This window comes from Maniola hyperantus, chromosome Z, assembly GCF_902806685.2.
Source record: "Maniola hyperantus chromosome Z, iAphHyp1.2, whole genome shotgun sequence".
Lineage (NCBI taxonomy): Eukaryota > Metazoa > Arthropoda > Insecta > Lepidoptera > Nymphalidae > Maniola > Maniola hyperantus.
Window position 1 is genome coordinate 7,825,023 of NC_048564.1, and position 15,812 is coordinate 7,840,834.

The following is a 15,812-nucleotide window of genomic DNA, read 5'->3' on the forward strand; positions in this document are numbered from 1 at the left end:
CACTATGATCCAGAGGAATATTTACCCTGAAAATAATGAGGGCCAAAGCCCGGCCCGGGCTCAAGCTGCCCTTGCAGGACACACGCTAAGCTTTGAAAGTCTTTCATAATCAGCGGCGGTTCGAAGGGGATCACAGGTCATGAGCCCCCAAAATTATCCAAATCAATTCGGATAATCGCCTAAAACTTTACGGTTGATTTCTAAGAAATGAATTCTAAATCATTTCATCATTTCATCATCATCATGATCAACACATCGCCGGCTCACTACAGAGGACGGGTCTCCTCTCAGACTGAGAAGGGGTTTGGCCATAGTCTACCACGCTGGCCATGTGCGGATTGGTAGACTTCACACACCTTTGAGAACATTATGGAGAACTCTCAGGCATGCAGGTTTCCTCACGATGTTTTCCTTCACCGGTAAGCAAGTGGTATTTAATTAATTAAAACGCACATAACTCCGAAAAGTTAGAGGTGCGTGCCCGGGATCGAACCCCCGACCTCCGATTAGAAGGCGGACGTCCTAACCACGACGGCGGATGACGGCTATCACAGCTAAATCATTTAGTAGGTATACCGAAATAAGAAAGAACGAAATCTAATTAAAAATGCAAAATAGATTAAAAATACCTTCTCATCCACTGCTAGGCAGCATAATGACTGTTTTTAAAGACCACCTTTCTGCAACGATGGCTTAGAGATTTCTATGCGAAAATCTATGTACCTACGGGGAAAAACACCTTAATGGGATCCTACACATTAAGCAGGTCTCCTGTTTATTAGGTAACAGAATTTCACATCCAATTATTTGAGTGTTCCTGAATTATAACGACGATCTCTTTTCTTCCCGAATATCAACAAGAATTCTGTGACATAACTTAAAATTCTTTCAACCCTAAGCGCAGTGACTTCAGCAAAATTATTCCGGTTCTCTGGCCAACAACTTCCATAGTTTAGAACCTTGTGATGCATGCAGTGCGATGACATCAAATGCACCGTTGTAAGGGCAACGTACTAAACAAAAACGCCTTTGGGCAATATTATGTAATTGTATAATGTAATCGTTACTTATAACTTACACCTATAACTCACGTTATTTCCTTTTTTAGTTATCTATATAATTTATATATAAAAGGAAAAGCTGACTGACTGAAAGACTGATCTATCAACGTACAGCTTAAACTACTGGACGGATTGGGCTGAAATTTGGCGTGCAGCTATTATGACGTGGACATGCGCAAAGAAAGGATTTTTTAGAATTTAACCTTTATTTGAAATTTGTGTAGTACACGCGGACGTAGTCGCGGGCATAAGTTAGTTATTCATATTTATATACCTATTCCGCATAAATATAAAAAAAGCTTGCACTCCCGTTATCAAGTTGTGGGTAACTTTCTTCTTCCTTTGGTTTTGGGGGTCGGGGGACACAAATGTGCGCTTCGCGAGAATTTTTAAAGTATTTGAAAAGTTGCGCTACATTTAAGTAAATATATAAAAGAAAAAACTGACTGACTGACTGACTGGTCTATCAACGCACAGCTCAAACTATTGGACGTATCAGGCTGAAATTTGGCATGCAGATAGCTATTATGACGTAGGCATCCGCTAAGAAAGGATTTTTGAAAATTCAACCTCTAAGGGATCACTTCCTTCACTTACTTCACAATAGGGGTTTGAAATTTGTGTAGTCCACGCGGACGAAGTTGCGAGCATAAGCTAGTTCTGAATAAGTACCTAGATTTCATTTGTTTTTCGAGAATGTCTTCGGATGGATGATAAAAAATTGCGTTCATTTTGTTTGCGCCTATCGCTTTATATTGTTTTCGCTTCCAGAGCTATTTCATCATCATTATTGTTATGTGTTGTCCATTTTCAAATCTATTTATTTTTGTTATCACTATTGCACACATATCATATATATATATTATATTATAGGTACAGAAAAACAATACAAGATACCAAAAAGACACAAAAGTAACTTTACAAAAGGGTGCAAAGGTCTATCTAAACAATAGATATAGAATCTTTAAACATATTTAATGAATACGTATTAAACATAAATACTTGCTGATTCTCTGTTCAATTTCACAATGTATAAGCATTGTTTTCTATCATCAAACAAAAATACAAGTGAATCAACATCAATCAGTAGCCTTATTATAAATGCGAAAGTGTGTTTGTTTGTTAGTTTATTGGTTTGTTGGTTTGTCCTTCAAACACGTTGCAACGGTGCAACGGATTGACGTGATTTTTTGCATGGGTATAGATAAATACCTGGAGAGTGACATAGGCTACTTTTATCCCAAAAAATCAAAGAGTTCTCTCGGGATTTTTGAAAAACGGAGACCGCTTATCGGCAAGCGCAGTGTGGGACGGCCTCCAATCCGGTGGACTGCCGACCTTAAGAAGGTAGCGGGAAGTGGGTGGATGAGGAAGACAGAGGATCGTGTGTGGTGGCGCGCCCATGTCCACCAATGGACGCAAACAGGCTGATTGATTGATTGATTGATAGATATGAACTTCGGAATAAAAGAGATTGACAAGATTCAAATTAGTCCATACTTTAGAGCGCAACGATGTCAAGTCAGCTTCTCTTTTTTTGGGTTGGTAGTAAAACTTAGTAGCATCGAAATACTAAAAGTACATAGTCCAGGATATTGTATGTCAGCGTTTTTTAAAATCAACAAATCAATTAATAAATTCCAGTTTTTGCTAATCATTTAACAGGTTGTGTAACTGGTTTCTGTAATTAAAAAAAATTTAAATGAGAATCTTTAAGTACCAATGTCTAATCAAACCATAAAATGTAGTATAACTACTGTAGCACAGAGCACCTTGGAGGCGCCACTGTCCAATTAATCAAAACATATTTGTTTTAATAAAAAAATAACATTGGGCCCCATAGTTGGGCCCCCTCTTCTACGTTCTACATATAAACTGAGAAATACAAAATATTCAAATAAAAATTTTCGTCACTACTGCTCCCATACCTCAATAACTGTTTCATTAAAACATTTTCAAAATTGTCTCATTCTAAAAATTCTTAAAAAAAAGAACACGATTGTCAAAGAAACTCTTAAAATGATACTACATTCCATAGTTGAATTACGAATGGACTGAGATAGATAAAAGCTGAAAGTGGTTTATTACTCTGTCTTAATTAGATCTGCCTTAATAATTCACGATTATCATTTTTGAAATGTTGTAATTACACTTAGGTAAGTGTGTGAGTATATACGTATAAAAATTCTATCTCTACGGGCTCTTCTCAGACCTGGGCGCGTTTGGGTCCCTCGTAGTTTTAGTTTTAAGTAACTAATTATTACCATTACATCTTACAAATTCAACAACTGACCATCAAAAAGTGTACAATGGTACCCAATTTGAATGAATGATTTGACTTTGACTTTATCAACATGTGAAAAACATAACAAAATGTGTTTTACAGTGCTAAGTAAATCAAATTCGGATAGCGAGAATTAATTTTTCATTATATACCGTGTTTAAAACCTTTAAGATATTAATCAATTTAAACGAATCCAATCTTCTCTGGTATTTCACTGCACCATCACTGTACTTATTGAAAGTTGTATCATTCGATTTAAAAAACATCTTTAAAAAATCTTAGGTTAGAAACTTCATTCTATCTTCTCTATAATATAAAAATCACTAGATGTGTTGCTCATCGCAAATCTCGAGAACAGCTGAACCGATTTTGCTAACTCTTTTTTATAATATTCCTTGAAGTAGGTACGATGGTTCTTACGGAGAGAAAAATTTTAAAAGTTGAATCGACTGTTAGGCGGTACGAAGTTCGCCGGGGCAGCTAGTGATTAATATATAATGAGACCTTATGGCTCATTTGAGCGTATAAGTACATATTTAGAAAATTCGCAAATCTCATAACCTAAATAAGAATAAAAAAATTAAGAGTGACGTCCATTATATACATTAAAAAAATTGTCGGCATTTAATTTTTCTAATAGCAAAATAATAGATAAAGTTACCTGTATACTTTTATTAAATTAATCTTTATTAGATGTTGAAATGAACCATATTTCCTATTTATTCTAAAATTTTAAATCGCAGTGCATTTCTTCAAACCATGGATGGATATGATTTTAAATTGTGGAGTTTGAAATTTCATTCATATAGGTATGCCTAATACACTAGTATAATAAAAACATAATAAACTTAAAAAGTAAAATAGTGGCAGCAAATATTTACCATCATTAAATTAACCAAGCCCGATTGTATTATTATTTTAATTCACTGAAATGAATCTAAATATCTTTATTTGAACAAGAAATAACTTTGATAAATAAATACTAAGTATTCTATAGAGTAAAGAGAGATTTTACAAATATTTTATTCGTATAAATTCTATAAATTTATTCTTACCTAAATATATTAAAACAACGACACTCCAAAACAAATAAGTTTTCATTGCGCCACAAAAAAGATGATATTTTCAATTTTCTAATGTTTTTGTAACGATAACGTAATGGTATGGCGGATGAGCGCGACACAGTAAATGCCTATGAAAAGAAGCCGACTTTATAAGAAAGGTGTGACGCGAGGAAAATGATCGGTATCTAAATGAACTACAACGTGGGTATATTGTACGAGTCTTCGAGTTTCAACTGATGTTGATTTCACAGTTATCTGTATAACGAAAATCGTACCCAACCGTGTCCAAGCACACTGAGTGCGCCAGGCCAAGTTCTCGCAAAATGGTCATGTGCGCGCTTAAAAATATTTCCACGAACCATTTCAAGTCCTTTCTGATTTCCAAAAGCTTCACAGTTGCAACAAACTTAACTGTGGTAACTAAGTGTACTTACTTACCTATTTTGATATTTTTCGAGGTAGGTTCAGGATAACAAAAAGTATAGAATAGTTTTAAGATAAGTGTGCAAAAATAACTTTTGGTACTCATTGACTGTTTAATATATTATAATTAGTATTTTTAAGGGACCTTTGAATCACTACCCATATTATAAATGCGAAAGTGTGTTTGTTTGTTGGTTCATTGGTTTGTTGGTTTGTCCTTCAATTACGTCGCAACGGAGCAACGGATCGTCGTGATATTGTGTATCGTCGTGTGTCTGTCTGTCTGCTAGCCCTTCACACATCCGTTCAACCGATTTTGACGAAATTTGGAACAGAGATAGCCTGAATCCCGGGGAAGGACATAGGCCAATTTTATCTCGGAAAATCAAGGAGTTCCCACAGGATTTTTAAAAACCGACATCCACGTGGATGAAGTCGCGGGCATCATCTAGTAAATAATATATAGTTTAATATGAGTTTGTACGGAGCGCGTCGTCGTGTAGCGCAAACGCGTTTGTACTTTAAGAATTATCTTACTCAAGACAAATTTAGCTCTAAGCCCGAACGTTTCTTACATTTTAGTTTATTTTATTTTATAACTAGCCGGGTTACAATAATTTTTTATTTATTTTTCCGTAGTCTGGTTTTAGTTTTTAACTTTTTCTTTTATAAGATCAAGGTCTTTTCCAGAGAAACTTATTTTGTCCTTTATGATTTGCCTTTGAACCAGTTCAGTCTCGCAGGGCTTCGACTACTTTTTGAGTTCAACGCGTAAATAAGCTATTGAACGATGACATCAAAAAGGAGCATATCCTTACTCTACACGGTTTAGATGGGCAGTATATTTGCAGTACTCCATTATACCTACGTATAATGGATATCATACTCATTTGACATTGGTTGGATCTACATTGCTGCTTCACTGAGCGATATGAAATAACATGTGGTAGCAAGTTTTCAATGGATTAAAAATAAAATGTCAAATGAACTTGGTGGATTTCATTCAGTGAGTTAGCGAATTACGCCGCAGAGATTGCTCGCATCTAGGAGACAAATACACGAGAACGAAGTTCTATTAGGTGGCATTACCTAGTTCAATAAATAATTAAACCGATCTAATTCAAGTTTCAAGTACTAGCTATAAAGTTATTGATTAAAGAGGAAGAGCTAAAGAATTGGAACCCTATAACGATAAGGGGAAAGTCGGTCAAGTACGAAATTAATAATGACAGTTGTTTACACTTTCAACTGATACAGCCAGCAGCACCCGCAGCTAATACCATGTTATCCTGACTGACATTGATTGTAATTTAATTAAAACAATAGATTTAGGCAATCCAGCGAGGCAATATTCCCAGTATTTGGACATGGCCACCAATGCTCAGAGTCACTTAGCGGGCGATGGAGAGAGTTATGCTTGGAGTTTCTCTACGTGATCAAATCATAAATGAGGAGATGCGTAGGAGAACTAGAGTAACCGACACAGCTCAACGGGTTGCGAAGCTGAAATGGCAATGGGCAGGGCACATAGTTCGTAAAACCGATAGTCGTTGGGGTCTCAAGGTGCTGGAACGGCGACCTCGCACCGGAAGACGCAGTGTTGGAAGACCCCGCACTAGTTGGACGGACGATATCAGGTGAGTCGCAGGGAGCCGCTGGATTCAGGCAGCTCAAGACCGTGGCGTGTGGAAGTCCCTACAAATGACGTTTGCCACACAAACACACACGTTTGTTAGTACAGTAGATGACAGGTCGAGATGGTAATCAGGGTATGAGGCGGGGGGACGCCCCGCACACCTGCACGTAATCCTGCGCTCGCCTGCACTGGGTTAGAAAGAGGGCTATGTGAGTGTGCGTGTGTGTTTTTCTAATAACCGAGTCGGTCGAGCCATTTTCAGGTGACAGTCTTTCAACTTGCGACAATAGGTTTTTCTAATAGATGATATATTAATGTATATGTGTCTGTCCGTCTGTTACTTTTTCATGGCACAGAGAAATGGATCTAGTTTCTGTGCTGATGAAATGCCAAACATTTTATCTCTAATGGGCGACCCTAAAATATATTCCAGAGAGTCCACGCGCGGTTTTTCTCATTTTTTATTGTTTACGTTTTTTTCCTGGCCTAAACGTGGTAATGAAAATATTTATTACTTATGTATCTTTATTAAAAACCCTAACTCCACGTGAACAAAGTCACGGGCATTATCTAGTAATAAATATAAGACCGGTAACGCATATGCGGTTCCTCTGGTGCTGCAGATGTTCATGGGCGGCGGTAATCACTTAACATCAGGTGATCCGCCTGCTAGTTTGCTTGCTGTTTTCATTTTAAAAAAATTACGTGTGAATTGGGGTGAATTTTTCTCTTACAATTGCAGCACTTAGTTCACCACTGCCACTGGGTTTCGACAATTCGGGACCCCCATCAGGTTGGAGCCCTGGGCTTCTCTTGACCTCTTGGTAAAGGCGGAACTGTTGGAATGTTTACCATTCAGGAATCGAATCGATTTATGATAGACAAATGCTATCATGTCCTAGTAACTATTTACTGTAAGGTTGTCAAGAAATTGAATTTTAATTGCTTTTAATTAAAATTCAGCTTTACCTACCTACTTGACCTCATCATATCAACCTTTTGGTAAACAGTTACTAATTAGGTTAATGTGTCTTTTTTCCACAACTAATCAGGTAAACATAATATTATTAATGTTATTTGAAATTAAAAATTGGAGGTTATTAAGTAATAACCTCCTATTTTTAATTTCAAATAGTAGTAATACTAAGTATCCGGCTTGGCATGGTTGGACTGACCTTTCAACCCGACTACGGCAAAGTCAAAAGGAAGGGTTATGATTTTGGCAATCTATGTATGTACGTATGTATGTGTGTAGCGGCTAAACTACTGGGCCGATTTTGATTAATGAGGTGTCAATTGTTTTGTTGTTATGGTCCGGGTGACGTAGGTTACATTTTACACGAACAAAATCAATCTGACGGATTTTCACCCAAAGGAGTGGGGGTCTTTAATCTTTTTTTTGCTATTGTATCAAGTGGGATGTCAAGTGAAAGAAGAAATAATATTATACTGAGTTCATAAATATAAATATCCGAAGTATTAAAATATATCTAGTGCCACAAACCCAATTTTCCTTAAATATTACAGCGTTTATTACGATGGTCGTAGTCGGGTTTTAGTTTTTAACTTTTTAGCAATAATTATTTGTATATAAAAATATTTCAATAAAACTTAAAACTAGAAGTATCTAATTACAATACAAATCATTTCCGCGTGGAATGGTGCCAAGAATACTGGCTGCATTTCCGCGCTGGACTGCCAGGCAGATCCGTTACGCAAAAAATGAGCCTCTACCAGATGAGGCTATTAATCGCGGTATTTGTATATTCAGTCTTACAATATTAAAACTTTAACACTGGAGACGGATTTAGGATAATTTGTATGCTGGATTTTTTTTTTAATATATATATATTTTTTTTTTAAGAATTAGCCATGTTAAATGACTAATATTCCCCTTTCCTCTCCAACTAAGCGTTTGATATAAATTATGATACAACTTATTAAAACATACCTTATACAAATATCTCAAACATTAGAATGTATAATAGCTATGCCCATAACATTGTTATACAATTTGCCTAGTACCTACCTGCATTGTATAATACCTTCACTGTTTAGTATTATTACATTTGCAGATTTCATGATTATATGATAATCATGAAATCTAATAACCATGGAATTGACTATATTTTTCAATAATTACATTCAACAATTTTTCCTGTAAAGCAGCTTGAATTACTTAAACAGTTTTAAAATAAGATGTTTGCCCAATTAAAAAAAACCAGTTTTTATTTTCGTTGCAAAATGGGGAGTCGTTTTAAAACAAACCATGTGGGTTATTATTTGCACAACATATTTTATGCACATTCTAAAGCAGAAAGGTATATGTAACCACTACATCCTCTTATCTTCAAAGTTTGCAAATGGAAATACCCATAAATAAATTATAATAATAAAATCTAGGGTCTGATGTATTAACACCTGTTACGGTTATAGTGCTATACCTTTAATTCCCCATCCAAGTTCTCCAAAAGTTAAAAGTTAAAATAGTTTTATTACAACAGACAAGCAGGTAATAGGTCTATTAATGTAGTAGGTAGGTACTCGGTACGCCCCCGTGCTAACCCGGTACGAACGAGCGCGGGCGCTGTGCGGGTGTGCGGGGTGATACCCTGATTGCAATCTCTACGTGTCGCATACTATACTTCTGTAAATAAATTATTACTTAGATAGGTACTTACCTAATTCTTTCTGCTTTTCGCTACGTAATAAATACCTAGATTACTAGTGTAGGTAGGTAACTAAACACTTAACTAATAATCTTGTAAGTACTTTACAAATATTTACACAAAACTATTTACGAAAACAACATCGCTCGCCTAGAACGCGTCAACCCTATTTCAAATCCATCCCGGGTGGCGTAGCGCGATTGTAGTTACTTATGTCTTGCAAGTACCAAGAGTGAGACAGGCCTGCTTGAACGTAGGTACATACATAATAATTACACGCCCAAACAAAATGAGCTAGCTATCACAAACTGACGAAAATTATAATAGCCACGCAACCTAGGCGTAGGATGATCATAAGGTAGGAAAATGGTTTACGTTACCACATCCAGAGATGCGAGAGGTGAGATTGACGTTCATTATATGTAACAGTGTTCCAAATATATTCATTTGACTATACCTAATATATAACAAAAAATTTAAAAATACCTCAGTTAATATTAAGAAAGCCAAGGCCATTTTTTTCAATCAGAGGTGACTGTGACCACTGTAGCTGCCAACTACGGTGTTAAGCATTCTGCGGGGCTCGATTGCGGTAAAACGACAGCTACAATGTCACGATCGCAATCACCTCTGATTAGCCGACACTTACTGTTGGCTACAGTACATTGTTGCAATGAGAATACCATAAATTCAGCCAATTACAACAATTGAGATTGTAATAATGTTTGATGGAGTTTCACCAGAATAGACGGGAACTCGACTACGGTAAAATGACTGCTACAATGGTCACGGAATCCTCGAAGCGCGAGTCTAAATCACTCTTGGCAAGTTTAAGGTTTGTACACAAAGGGTGCCAACGTGACCCTATGTCTAAGCCTCCGCCGTCCGTCCGTCCACTTGCAATAGGTAAACAGTGTGCATTTGACTTCAAGCAAGTGGCAGGAAGTGGCTGGACACAAGCGATACAAAGGCCGTGGAGTGTGAAAATTCCTTCAGAGATCTAGGTATGTCCAGCAGTGGACACCTGTTGGTAAACGACAGCAGAGGGTGATAATACCCTTACAAATACTTCAATACGTATCAAACTGAGTTTTCTAAGACTGATCTTGTTAAAATATAATTAAAAACACAAGCGCTATAAAAGTGCTATAAGAAATAAGTAAAAACACTTGGCTCTGCAATTATTATCATTAGCGCGTTATCTTATCCTATTTCTCACCTTGTGCCATTATCTCGAATGCACGTCTCAAACACAGCAAGAGGCAATACTATACTGGTCTTCGTACCGTACAGAAACCTTACAAACGCCTTAATTGTGTTAACCGCATTATCTATCTTTACAACTCAGCAACATTTTGTTGACACGTGCGTGATACTGCGTTTAAATTATGTATTTTATGACAATATTGTTAGTTTTTGGTTCATCAATTTATATCTTTAAACAATAATTGATCACTGCGTAGCAGAATATTCTGGGGACCTATATTTGTCCATGATGATGTACCATACTTTTGACGAGACAGTTGATCCATAAAGTTAAAATGGCGCATAAGGAGTCATCTTGAACGGACTATACTTCAATTATATAAAACTGTGATAGCCTAGTGGCTAGGACATCCGCCTTCTAATCGGAGGTCAGGAGTTCGATTCCGGGCACGCACCTCTAACTATGTGCGTTTTAAGTAATTAAAATATATCACTTGCCTTAACTGTGAAGGAAAACTTCGTGAGGAAACCTGCATGCCTGAGCGTTCTCCATAAGGTTCTCAAAGGTGTGTGAAGTCTACCAATCTGCACATGGCTAGTATGGTAGACTATGGCCAAAAAACCCTTCTTACTCTGAGTGGAGACCAATGCTCTGTAGTGAGCCGGTGATGGGTTGATCATGATGATGATGACAGTACTTATATAAAAAATGAAATTATTATTATTGATTAAAACAAGACCCCAGCAGATCATCAAAAGATAAATAATATGTTATAGGTAAGTGATGTTCGCAGCGTTTCTAAGTACTTAGGTACTAGGTATCTGATTTCTTTGAAAATTAATCATAAATTAAGATTTATATGTCGATAAAGTTTATACAAATTTCATGATAGCCAACCAAATGTATGAATGTACATGAAGCAATGTTTTTCCCCGAATTGAGGAAATTACCTGATAGTTCGGAAGCAGATGGGGTGTTTCGGATAGGTAATTGATAAATTCTGAGTGTTTTTATGACGACTGAACCGTTTATTGAACACGAAGAGAGATTGCATGACGATTATGATGTGAGAGGGGCTGACTCGGATTCCCATTTTTCGACAATGGGATATTGCCCTGGTGCATCACCACAGGCATCGCGTGTGAAAACGTACAAACCCAAGGGAAAGCCGATTGAAGTAAAGTGTAGGAGAGACATGATTTGCAGGTTCTAGACATTTTTGTCTGGTGGAATTGTCTGGTGGGAGGCTTCGGCCGTAACTAGTTACTACCCTACCGGCAAAGCCGTGCCGCCAAGCGATTTAGCGTTCCGGTACGATGCCGTGTAGAAACCAAAGGGGTATGGGTCTAATAAAAACTGCCATACCCCTTCCAAGTAAGCCCGCATCCCAAATCCCAATTTTTTTGTGTAATACGTTCCTTCGGGATGTCGACACTGGGACATCTGACCTTCCAACTCTGTAGGGCCTCTTTGGCACAGGTCAATGATACTGAATTTGATTTGAGAATTTGAGAGCTAATGTCTTTTATACTATGCAGAGAGGACAGAAAAGTTAATGTTTAATGTTAACGAAATATTAGAAACCAAGTTGTAACATGTTAATGCTAATGTTAATGGTATGTACTGCTAGTAAAGAGAAAAAATAACATACAATTTCATGGATAGTAAAAAATATCATTATTATGCTAATTTTCTTTGTTTCATTTTTTCAGAATAAATGTTACCAGATTTTTTTGATAATATTTTTTTCCTGCAATATTTTATGCTATGATCTAATGATTCTTAAATATGTAAGTATCTACCCAGTTCTTTTTTCCTGCGCTATTATGTAAGAACAATAATATATTATGTAGGTATGCATCATAGCGTGACCTTCAAATTAACCATGATCACGATCTCTTAATATTCGTCATCCTTCACAATTATCATTAGTCGTTCGTCACATTAACGCAGTATTTCTGTACAATTTTTACAGAGAGAAAAAGCGGGCGGGCCAGACCTTCGTTATTTTATAAAAGCTGAAAGTTTATCTGCGTATTGTCCCCAACACATGGAGGAACGATCCGATGTCCCCAACTCATGGAGGAATGATCTGCTACTATGAAGTTTGGATCGCGGTGGCTTTGGAAGATAAGATATAATAAAGATGTAAAAAATCTCTCGTCAAAATATAAAGTGTATTTTTTTTATATTTTCTTCATGATATAGGATTAACAACATTAGAAATCTTTTAAACTACCGTGAGTGATTTCCATTCTAAATAATATCTGTCGACGTTAGCCCGACTAGTTTCGAACCCATACGGGGTCCTTTTTCAAGGGAGTCCGTTCCCGCACGCGCCGCGGTTTTGACTTGAAAAAGGACCCCGTATGGGTTCGAAACTAGTCGGGCTAACGTCGACTACACACGTGAGTAAAGCCGGGACAGATATTATTTAGATTAGAAATCTTGTCATGCATTGCCAGCCACTTTTGGCATAAACTTTAAGGATGTCTATAATATTTTTAATATTCGTAGGATAGGAATAATACAAATACGAATAATAAAAAATTTTCGTGGGATTCTATATTTAAACCTAATTGTACTTATATGATTTTCGTATGGAGAGCCATGGAACCTTAGGCGTTATGTGATTTGTGTGTATGAAACTCACATGAAACCTTTATGAAACAGGTACTTTATCTGTGGTCAAAACTGTCAATTTTGGTTGACTTTTCTTTTTATACAGTTTTGTTTAAACTTATGTTTAAATTATGTTAATTTATTGATTGATTTGTTCTGATTGGAGATTTCTCTCTGAAATGAAGGTAATTTATTTTAATAATTTAAATAGACCTCATGTTCAGTGAAAAAATATATTAAAGATTATAAATTAGCAGTCAATAGGCCACTTTAGCCAGCAACAGTCCAGAGTTGAAATCATAAAATGTTACAATATGTAACAATTATGTGTAACAATACAACTGTAAGCTTACGGTTACTTTCACGCAACTTTGTCACTGAGGAATTTATCAATATTGCTAAGTGTGTTTTAATATATCGATGGTTTTTATACAATGTTTGTGTTTCGGAAATGGCAAATCCAAACTTTCTTTTAAAACATTATTATAAAAGCAAATATTCAGCACGAAAAAGGGTTTCTTTATTTTACGCAGACGACATAATGGCGTTACTAGTTTATGCCGGTTACTAATAAGTCCATTTTATCGCCTCTCTTTGTTTATAAAGATTAATGGTTTGTCTCACAAAATCTATAGTCTTTTAAATACATTACGAAATCCTGCAAATCGTTACACAAATTGTAGTAGACTGAGGATGGAAACTTGCATCGCAGATGAATTCAGCATATGACACCTGCAGCCTGTAGGCACTATATGCTCACCCATTTGACCGAAATTCTGGGTAGGTATAACATAAATGAATTTCGTCCGCTTTACTTTTCAAAGATGCCACCAAACGAAGATGTGTGCCCAGGCCAACATTATAATAAACTATTGCTTTGCAAGTGCTAGAATGGCGACCTCGCATCGGAAGACGCAGTGTTCGAAGACCCTCCACTAGGTGGACGGGCGACATCAGACGAGTCGCAGGTAGCCGCTGGATTCAGGCGGCGCAAGACCGTGGCGTGTGGAAGTCCCTACAAGAGACCTATGTCCAGTGGACGTCTATCGGTTGATAATGATGATGATGATGATGTAATACCTACAACATTGATCGAAACCAATCCACTAGGAAGAGAAAGAGAAAATAATTACTTACGTTAAAACGAGTTCTCTCGGTAAAATCTCGTAGGGCTTGAAATGTTTGACGTTCGCCAAAATTAAAAAATGTAATATTCAATTAAACGCGAATTGATATTTTTCTAAGAACTGCTTCTTTTGTGGAGTGTTTGTACAATATTTATTTTAAATATAAAAGTGATATTGGAAGTAAATAAATTCTAAGGCTACATTTTTCTTTTTACTTATTTTTAAAAGTTGCCTATTGATTAATAAACCAAATATAATATTTACATGATAAACTCCGAATCACATATAAAAAAGTTAAATATTACTTTTAAAAAAGGTGGTAATAATTTTTTCTTATTTTGTTGTGTACCAAAAAAATTATCGATATTGATTACCCGGTCTGTTATGTCACCTAACTAGAAGATTTCCGATTGCCATCCTCCATCCATTGAATGACCTTTCGCGAACAATACAACATCGTAAAAATACTAGGAGCATTTTTTTTTTTTTGTTTTTTTTATTGATCACGTAAATTTCAATAATACATTTTAAAATAAACAGTTCGCCATCCTCTAGAAACTGTTAAAGTTTATGTGAGGATGGCGAGTTCGCGTTATACAAATTTAATAAAATCTAGGTAAAAAACTGTTATAAAAATAAAAGCTGTTAATTAGTGCATATTTGTACATATAAAATATCGTTGCATGAAACACTTCCTAGACCTAGACTAGGCATCCAAAGAGGCACCTAGATCCAGGAAGTGCCTCTTACAATTTCTTATAAAAATCGCTCTTTTACTGTAGGTATTTTGCAGAGTTACAGGTAAGTTATTCATTATATTTGCTAAGATATATGAACATGTTCTAGTTCCATACTTATTATTAGTCTTAGGTAATTTAAACTTCTTGTAGTTTGGTAAGATGCGCAGCTTTCTGTTTCTCTCTTTACATGTTAGGTGCTTTATGTTATGATATTCTTCTTTCAGGATCGCCAGGCTAACCTTACTTAGCACTGGCAGTAACTTGCAGTACTTAAATAATTTAGAATAATCATTAGAAAATTTTAATTTAATTTTTTTAGGTACTATGGTTTTAATTATTTTTATTTGTAAGTTGTATATGCGTAACAGATAAGTTTTGAAGGTTCTACCATAACTACTTAAGCCATAATCAATTATAGAGTCTGCCAATGCTAAGTAAAGCAGTCTCAGCGTCCTATATGGAAGTTTAAATTTAAGTATATACATTTTACTTAGGATAGCTCTTAATTTATTGCAAATATAGTTTATATGAGGGAGCCAATTAAAGCGATTGTCGATTTTGAGTCCTATATACATGTGTTCACTAACCATTTCAATGGGCGGACATTTACAGTTGCAGGGATTTATGTATTCAGATTTCTGTAAATTTTTGGTATTAATTTTTTTTACGGTTAGTAGTTTTCTTTATAGGATTTTAAAGGTATTTGAATAACCTACAAGTTTACAAAAAGGACAGCTGTGATAGTCTAGTGGTTAGGACGTTCATCTTCTAAACGGTGGTTGGGGGTTCGATCCCGGACACGCACCTCTAACTTTTCGGAGTTATGTGCGTTTTAAGTAATTAAATATCACTTGCTTTAACAGTGAAGGGAAACATCGTGAGGACCTACATGCCTGAGAGTTCTTCATAATGTTCTCAAAGGTGTGTGAAGTCTACCAACCCGCACATGGCCAGCGTGGTAGACTATGGCCAAAACCTT

General features: G+C 36.1%; 3 protein-coding genes across 4 annotated transcripts in view; 1 reads left to right on the top strand and 2 right to left on the bottom strand.

Moving 5' to 3' along the window:
* Positions 1-10,460, bottom strand: part of t (C45 family peptidase tan) — a 39,119-nt gene extending 28,659 nt beyond the window's left edge. Inside the window, exon 1 of one of the 2 annotated variants that reach the window (XM_034983594.2) lies at positions 10,357-10,460. In XM_034983594.2, the coding sequence (XP_034839485.1) occupies positions 10,357-10,366 (10 nt within the window). In that variant the 5' untranslated portion in view covers positions 10,367-10,460. Of the gene's footprint in view, positions 1-4,400; positions 4,539-10,356 lie in introns of those variants that run through there. The other variant, XM_034983592.2, reaches the window with a different exon arrangement.
* The window catches only part of Pdp (pyruvate dehydrogenase [acetyl-transferring]-phosphatase 1-like protein, mitochondrial), a 136,524-nt gene that overhangs the window by 112,338 nt on the left and 8,374 nt on the right, over positions 1-15,812 (bottom strand). The window lies entirely within an intron of this gene.
* LOC117995603 (uncharacterized) overlaps positions 13,115-15,812 on the top strand; it is a 30,731-nt gene continuing 28,033 nt past the window's right edge. The window contains exon 1 of the mRNA XM_069509051.1: positions 13,115-13,151. Within this exon, the coding sequence (XP_069365152.1) occupies positions 13,146-13,151 (6 nt within the window). The 5' untranslated portion in view covers positions 13,115-13,145. The remainder of the gene's footprint in view (positions 13,152-15,812) is intronic.